Source organism: Vicia villosa, linkage group LG2, assembly GCF_029867415.1.
Source record: "Vicia villosa cultivar HV-30 ecotype Madison, WI linkage group LG2, Vvil1.0, whole genome shotgun sequence".
Classification (NCBI taxonomy): domain Eukaryota; kingdom Viridiplantae; phylum Streptophyta; class Magnoliopsida; order Fabales; family Fabaceae; genus Vicia; species Vicia villosa.
The window spans coordinates 225704225-225712457 of NC_081181.1; the positions used below are offsets into that span (position 1 = coordinate 225704225).

At 35.5% G+C, this 8233-nt stretch overlaps 1 protein-coding gene across 1 annotated transcript in view; it reads left to right on the forward strand.

Annotated features, from left to right (window-relative positions):
- The window catches only part of LOC131651488 (uncharacterized), a 9043-nt gene extending 8492 nt beyond the window's left edge, over positions 1-551 (forward strand). The window contains exon 4 of the mRNA XM_058921149.1: positions 542-551. Coding sequence (XP_058777132.1) covers positions 542-551 — 10 coding nt within the window. The remainder of the gene's footprint in view (positions 1-541) is intronic.
- The last annotated feature ends 7682 nt before the right edge of the window (positions 552-8233 follow it).

Sequence of the window (8233 nt, forward strand, 5' to 3'; positions counted from 1 at the left end):
AAAAAAAAATTCTCACCGTGTTAATGGGGAGCATTTTACTTGCCACTTCTTGAACTGCTCTTCACACCCTTACAACTTTTAAATATTGTAATTTTAACTCTTTTGTAATTTATCTTTCTAAAATTTTACATTTAGAATAATTAACTTCCCACCCCTTTTTTATAGTTGTCACCCCCATTTTATGTTACTTCCAAATTGCCGCTGACATTATTTACTCAAAAAATTTATCTTTTTCTGAAAAAAAAAATTACTGTTGCCAAAATCATCAAAAAATAAATTTCTAGTACTGCAGAGTAAATTTTCGGTACCTCTTTTTGGTCGATATCGAAAATTCTTTATTTTTTTACAAAATTTCAGTATCAATTTATCGGAATTTTCGGTGCGATTTAAAAAATTAAATTCCAATATTACCTGAAATTTGAAATTTCCGGTAATATTGGTGTGCATTCTTAAGTCCCAATATTGACGGAAATTTCAAATTTCCGATATTTTTCATATACTGAAAATTTCAAATTTACGGTAATATTGGTGATGTGCATAGGAGAATGTAGTGAATTGATAATATTGGTAATCAAATTTCCGATAATATGGAGGTTTTAATTTTTCATGTACCGAAAATTTCAAATTTCTGGAATTTTGACTTCTCCACATACCATAAATTTGAAAAATTCGGTACCGAAAATTTTAATTTTCCGACATGTAATATCAAACACGGTAAAATTTATAAAATCAATAAAATTTCCGATACAATACTGGAAATTTTAAAAAATCTGATATTTTACGAAAATAATTTGATAAAAATACCCTATTTGAAAGGGTGACAGGGATAAAATGGATAAAATGGGTGTCACAAAATAAATTCTTACATTTACTCTTAAGAAAAGATACTCTACAAATCGATTTAATGTAAAAAAAAAATTGATACTGTGCAAAAAGTTCGGTAATTTTTTTTTTTTTGGAGAATAAAAGAAATTATATTCCTAAAAAACAGGTACAAACAGTCGATCCCATAGGGATCCAAACATGCTTCTCAGCCAAAAAGACAAAGCAATCTAAACAATCCAAAACCCCCTACAAGAGGCTAGCGCTGAAGCAGCCAATTTACATGGTTCCTGAGTGTTCTATGTAAGGAACTCCTAGTAATGACAATCTGTTTTACTTGTTCCATCCAGTTTTGGGCCATTGGTGTATTGTTGAATATAAGATCATTCCTTGCTCTCCATATGCAATACGCTGTTTCTGCCAGAATGATTTTGAGTAGGCTGCGTCTCCAGCCTTTCTTCTTTCCCTCACCAATCAACCATCTCCTTTCCAATACCCACTCATGTGCATGATGATCAATACCTATCCATTGGAGCATATCTTCCCATATCCTTTTCGTTGTGTTGCATTGAAGGAACAAGTGATTAATCGATTCAGGTGCCTTACAAAACACACATTCTTGGTTCAGCTGCACCCCAAACCTGAGTAACCGATCCTTTGTAGCCAGTCTCTCACTAAATAGTAACCATAGATGGAATTTAGCCCGTGGCCTCGCGATATTTTGGTAGAACATAGAGTACCATTCTACCATAGGTTTGGTTCCCCTCAGCCTATGGTACTGTTTAGAAATGCAGAATTTCTCCTCAGCTAGTGTTTTCTGCCATTCATGAGGTTGTCCACAATATTGAAGACTCTTTACAATCCTTTTCACAATCCATGAGCAATCTTGAGGCATAATCCACTCTTGTAGTTCTTTGCCCTTCAGATAGTATGCATCCAACCATTTCACCCATAGCTTATCCTTTTTACCTTGGACATTCCACAAGAGTTTCAACATTGTAGCTTGATTCCATTCCACTAATGCAGTGATGTTTAAACCTCCAGTTTTCTTGGGCTCACACACCTTATCCCATGCTACAGGGGCCTTCTTGCTATTAGAGCTTTTACCACTCCATAGAAACATCCTACAAATTCCTTCTACTTGATGTATCAGCTTCTTTGGCAGAGGAAAAACCTGCATCCAATAAGCAGTAATAGAAGTTAAGACACTATGGACTAATTGACATCTTCCTGCTGCACTTAATAGATTGGCAGTCCAATGTTGGATGCGAGCTGTGATCTTGTCTACAAGAGGTTGGCATTGTGTAGAGCTCAGTCTTCTACTAGATAGAGGTACCCCGAGATATTTGAAAGGAAGTATTCCTTCCTCATATCCAGTGGCTCTAAGGATTTTTGCTCTCTCCTCCAATCTAGTGCCTCCAAAATAGACCTTGCATTTCTGGGGGTTTGCTTTCAAACCAGTTGCCTTGGAGAATTGATGAAAAACCTGCATAATCAAACTAACAAATACATGTTCAGCCTTTGAAAATATCAGTAAATCATCTGCGAAACATATGTTAGTAATGTTCAGCTTTGCACATCTAGGGTGAAAATGGAAATCTGACTTCATTTGCAGCTTTGCCAGGCATCTGTGGAGATACTCCATCACTAAAACAAACAGGATAGGTGACATGGGGTCACCCTGCCTCAAACCTCTTCTGGCCTTTAACTTCTTACTACATTGCCCATTTATCATGTATCTATAGCTTACAGTAGTAAGGCAAGTCATGATCCAATCAACAAACAATCCAGGAAATTGCATTTCTTGCATAATGTGTTTTAAAGCTATCCACTCTACAGTGTCATACGCTTTCTGAACATCCATCTGGATAGTACACCTTGGAGAAATGTGTTTTCTATTATACCCCCTAACCAGCTCATGGGCAATAAGTATGTTGTCTTGGATGTTTCTACCAGGAACAAAAGCAGATTGACTTTCATGCACAATATCTCCAATCACCCTGCTTAGTCTTCTAGTCATAATTTTGGAGATGATTTTGTACAGTGTGGAGCAGCATGCTGTCATACCCCAAAATTTAACCTATTTTATTTAATATTTTACTCTATTATTTAGCATATTATGATTATTATTCTTGTTTGTTTTAATATAAAATGTGTATGCAAAATAGGGGTGTGAGCTGTTAAAATATTTCTTAGGCCCATAGAATTAGAGTCCATATAGAAGTATCTTGTTTTAATATTTATCTTACCTATATTTATTTAATTAATTAATTTAAATAATAAATATTAGTAATAAAAAAATGTAAAAAGAAAATTAATTAATAATAGGAGGGACGCCTATGTCCATGTTTTTAGGATAGATTTTTGTTTTATTAATAAACCAATTAAGATGTGATGACTTTTTCAATAAAAGAAAACTACCATCGTGATACTATATTAATTGTTATTGTTATTATTTATTATTATTTGTTATTATAATTTGTTTTAATCTCTTCAACTTTTTTTTACGGTAAATAATTTTAGTGAGTGTTAACTTCTAATTGTATTATCATGCATTATGTTAACTTCTAATTGTATTATCATGCATTATGTTAACTAATATTATTAATTATTATTGTTAAATAGTCTATTAATTAGATATTGTTATTAGTTAATAATACTGTTATTACTCATTATTGTTAATTCAAATTAAAAAAAAAAGTATGTTTTATTTCGACCAAGTCAAATTAAGGTAAAAAAAAATCCTGTTCATCTCCTTCCCCAAAAATTAGGTAGGTTTGAGATTTTATTCTCTACCCTATTGCGCGCTTTTAACCATAACCTTTCTATAAACCTTACGATAAAACCCTTATTATAAACCTCAGAGACATTTAGAAAACCTTAAGGAAGGGTTAAGGGTGCCTAACACCTTCCCTTGACCCTAATTTCTCAACTTACCCAATCTCTTTAATATTAGGTTTTTCTCCCATGTTTACCCTTATCTTAGGATAAAATAAAAACATAGGTGGCGACTCTGTTATTTAGGTTATTTAACTTAAAATTTAAAGCCGGTCGTAACAGCTGGCGACTCTGCTGGGGACCCTTAAAGCAGAGAAGCACTTAAGGTTTGGGGCATGTCTCTTTGGTTTAGGTTTTAGTTTTTTGGTTTATATTTGTTTGGTAATTTCTTTTTCTTTATATATTGTTCTTTATTTTATTTCTTTAATAATGTTAAATATTATTATTTGGAATATATTTGCTTTATTATTGCTGGGTTATATATATATGAAATTGTTGTTAAACCTTAAGTGTGGGAATTGTCACTAAGTAAGAGGAGACTTGCATCGCCTACGAGCTTTAGTTACAATTCCACTCAGAGTGGGCTGAATTCCGAGAAATATCTTAGACGAGGCTAGACTTTGTCGAGGGTAGGATGCGGAATTTGGCTGATCTCTCTGGGAACCTACCCCTAAAATTCGAACCTCATGGACAAAAGAGTCCTTCTAAAAATCCAAAGAAACAAAAAGTTTCGGAGGATATGAAGGGCCCCATGAGACCCTTAGAATTAAACCACCTTTGGGAATGGTAGAAAATCCGTAGGACGAACTTATGAACCTACGTACTAAGGACAACTTTTATCATAAGAAGTTTCCCCGCGAGGGACATTATTTTTGAAAACCTAAGTCAACGTAAGGTTACCTCCTACGAGTATCATCCCCATAGACTCGTAAGGATATTATTTTGCTTAACCTGGATCCCTAGCCTGTAGGATTCCCTTTTAATCTGACATTGTCTATAAGACCTCTCAGATTTTGGTTTAAGTGGATGTCCCTCCGTCCCCGAATGCGTAACATGTGGCCTCATGATGGCCACATGATGAGGAGACTCTTGTATGATCCCCGAGCGCTCGCATACCGCGTATCCTCAAATAATATTCAAACTTAGTCATTCGTTCGTTAGACTTTGAATCCACACCCTCAGATATTTATTCTGAGGGCCATTAGATTTGAAGCGAGCCGTCCATGGGATTTATTAACGCCAATAGGCAATCCAAGCCATCCGTTCATTAGACTTTGAATCTACGCCCTCGGATATCTATTTTGAGGGCCATTATATTTGAAGAGAACGACTCATGAGATCTGGTGACCATCTTGAACGGTCACCACATGTTCTTTTCCATGCATTCCCTAGCCTGTAGGGATTTTCTTAGTTTATTACAATCCCTAGCCTGTAGGGATTCCTTTTTGTCTGTCTTAGTATTTTTTATAAGATCTTGTTCTTCCTTCAAAAGACATATTCGTTAATGCACGTCACATGGCCTCTAGATGTCCATGGGATCTGGTGACTACTATTAAACGGTCACCATGTGCTCTCTTCTATGCATTCCCTAACCTATAGGGATTTCCTTCGTTGTATCATTATCCCTAACCTGTAGGGATGTCTTTCCTCATACTCACACATTGTCATACATTCATACAATTGCATTTGCATTTCCACTTTCGTCATTATCCAATATTTGCTATGCTAGCTGATTTACCGAGACCCGTGAAGAAACTCGAAAGGTCTTAAATTGTGGAGAGAGGAAAATTAACTATTGGAGATTCAAATGAGTTTGGTCCTACGAATAGAAAAGGCCGCCCTTCACTATACAAGCTACATGCTTACGCCTACACATACGCCCCAAATTCAATTATCATTGGAGATTCCCCTGCATCAAGATCAACTGCCTTCTCAACAAAATTGGTATGCCCAAGGAGAATAAAAGATCACCCTTTACTTCTACAAGTCAAAGAACTAAGAAGTAAAACAAAGTCATTGGATCAACAAAGGAGAATGTTCATAGGATCAATAGGTTTTATCATCCCAAATTGTAATTTATATGATCGCTAAGTGTTATTTGGTATAAACGTTGTACTTTTCGATCAATAATTCTAATAAAATAATCATGCATATTTTGAATGAAATCCATTCGTTTCACTCTTTCATATATGTGAATATCAATACTTTTCCATTGCAATTATCAACTTTCCACTTCCATTTTAACAAACTTAAGGGAGAATAACTAACTAAATTTTGCTGAACAAATGCTTTCAATATTAAGACCTTAGCTGATGATGTAAGGCATTGTTTCAAATCCTAAACACTTGGAGAAATAAGGAGTTAAACCTTAGTTAACCCCCTCGAGCCAGGAGATGGAGTTTGTTTCAATGTTAAAAAAACCCTTAATCTTAACCATGGGGCAGGGTAGACTTCGATTAACTCAATGATGCATTCTTATCTCAAGAGAATCAGTCTATCTAAGCAAAAGTTCAAGCACACCCATCATCTCGCAATCATCATCTAAAGTCAATGAAACCACGAAGATGAAGCTCTCAAAATCAACATGGCAGTCACAACGTTCAAAATCAAAAAAGAAAAATTTCAAAAGAACAATTCTAAGAAAAGAAAGCCCGCTAAGTCAGAAATAAAACTTAGGCAAAAATCGGGGCATCCCGATGGACCGCAAATTCAAAAGAATTGGTCCATGCAAAATAAGGGATTAAAAACAAGGAAATTAGAGAATAATCTCGTGACTGCCATCTCAAAAATCATCAAAAGCTTCTTATCAACGTTTGGATCTTATTAATGCTCTTCATTGGCGCTTGAATCTTTATCAATACTACGACTACGAAAAATTCTCTTGCAAACTGAATGCATTCATTGGATTAAGTGGATTTTAGGATTGGAGAAAATCAAGGAGAATTGGGTGGGTTTAAATAAATTTTGAGCCTTATATCCTTTGTTTCTTAAACCGCGAACCAAGGCCACATTACAACCTGCGAAAGTCCTAATTGAAGCAAGGTTAACTTTGAAAGCATACTTGGCATAAAATCGGTTAAACTAACTCCTATTGTTTGTTAATGACTCTTCACATCTTTCATCTCTAATCATACATTTCTATTTCACAATGAACTTCAATTTCAAAAATGGCATGTGCATAACTAAGAATTACTTTTCAAAGGGTACAACTTTATCTACGAAGAAATACTTAGCATCAAGGAGATCTCAAATTTGGTCATTTCCAATAAACTCCTAAATAGAGGGACCACATCTAGGGGGTTCTCCTAATCATGGGCAAAATCCCAATGATCAAGGGGCACGTCTTTCAAATGTTGGGGCAATCACTACGAGGCTTCATTAAAAGGAGTTGATTCGAAATAAATCATCAGATTGAAATCATTTCAAGAATCGTTTAATCAAGGGGCATCAAGCTGTGAATTCAAATTAACAGGGTTAGTCATCTCAAACGCATGCTACGATAAAACTACATCCAAGCTCATGTCAAGTTAAATCTCCGCGGATAACCAACAAATTGGGGCAAGACACACAACAAAAGGAAAAGGCATCCTCACACTTTACAATCTCGAACCAATCTTCCTCCTAACTACAATCTTCAAAATGCAAAAACAAGGATTGGGAAATCGCGCTAGCATCCAATAACCTTACAACATTAGCGAACTATATACGCTTTGGTTATCAAAAACCTATCATTGGAGCATCATGCAAATACATATAAGTCACGCATTACATACATTGGTTACCACACCTTTTTTAGGTAGTCTTCTTTAAGACAAATCTTACGATCCTTTCTAGGAACCTTTTTAGGTGGTCTTCTTTAAGACGAATTGTCATCCTTTCTAGGAACCTCTTCAGGTAGTCTTCTTTAAGACATTATTTTTCTGAGAACCTTTCTAGGTAGTCTTTTCTAAGACATTCATCGTCCTTTCCAAGAACCTTTTTAGGTAGTCTTTTTTAAGACATCTTTCATCCTTTCCAGGAACCTCTTCAGGTAGTCTTCTTTAAGACATTCCTTATCCTTTTCTAAGAACCTTTTTAGGTAGTCTTTTTAAGACATCTTTCAGCCCTTCCAGGTAGTCGTCTTTAAAACATTCCTTATCCTTTGCTAAAAAAAACCTTTTCAGGTAGTCTTCTATAAGACAAATTTTATCCTTTCTAAGAACCTTTTCAGGTAGTCTTCTTTAAGACAAATGTTCATATCCATTCCGGAAACCTTTTCAGGTAGTCTTATAGAAGGCATTATTTCATTACACTCGATACATCAATCAACATATGCATGAGCATTATCCGCATACATAAACATTACCAAGTCGGCATAAGCATAGCCGTGGTATAGATGCAAACATGGATTAAACAGATTCAATGGGTTTAAGGAGATAAAATCTCGGGATGGCACCAGAATACATACATACGCATTAGCATATACATATCATCTAGCGCGTTCACATACTACAAAAGCCCAGTTTCCGACCCTCGAGTCGTGAGTTTCCAACCCTCGTGTTGTGATTGGCTGGTTTTCCGACCCTCAAGTCGTGAGTTTCTAACCCTTGTGTTGTGATAGGTTTGTTTTCCGACCCTCGAGTCGTGAGTTTTC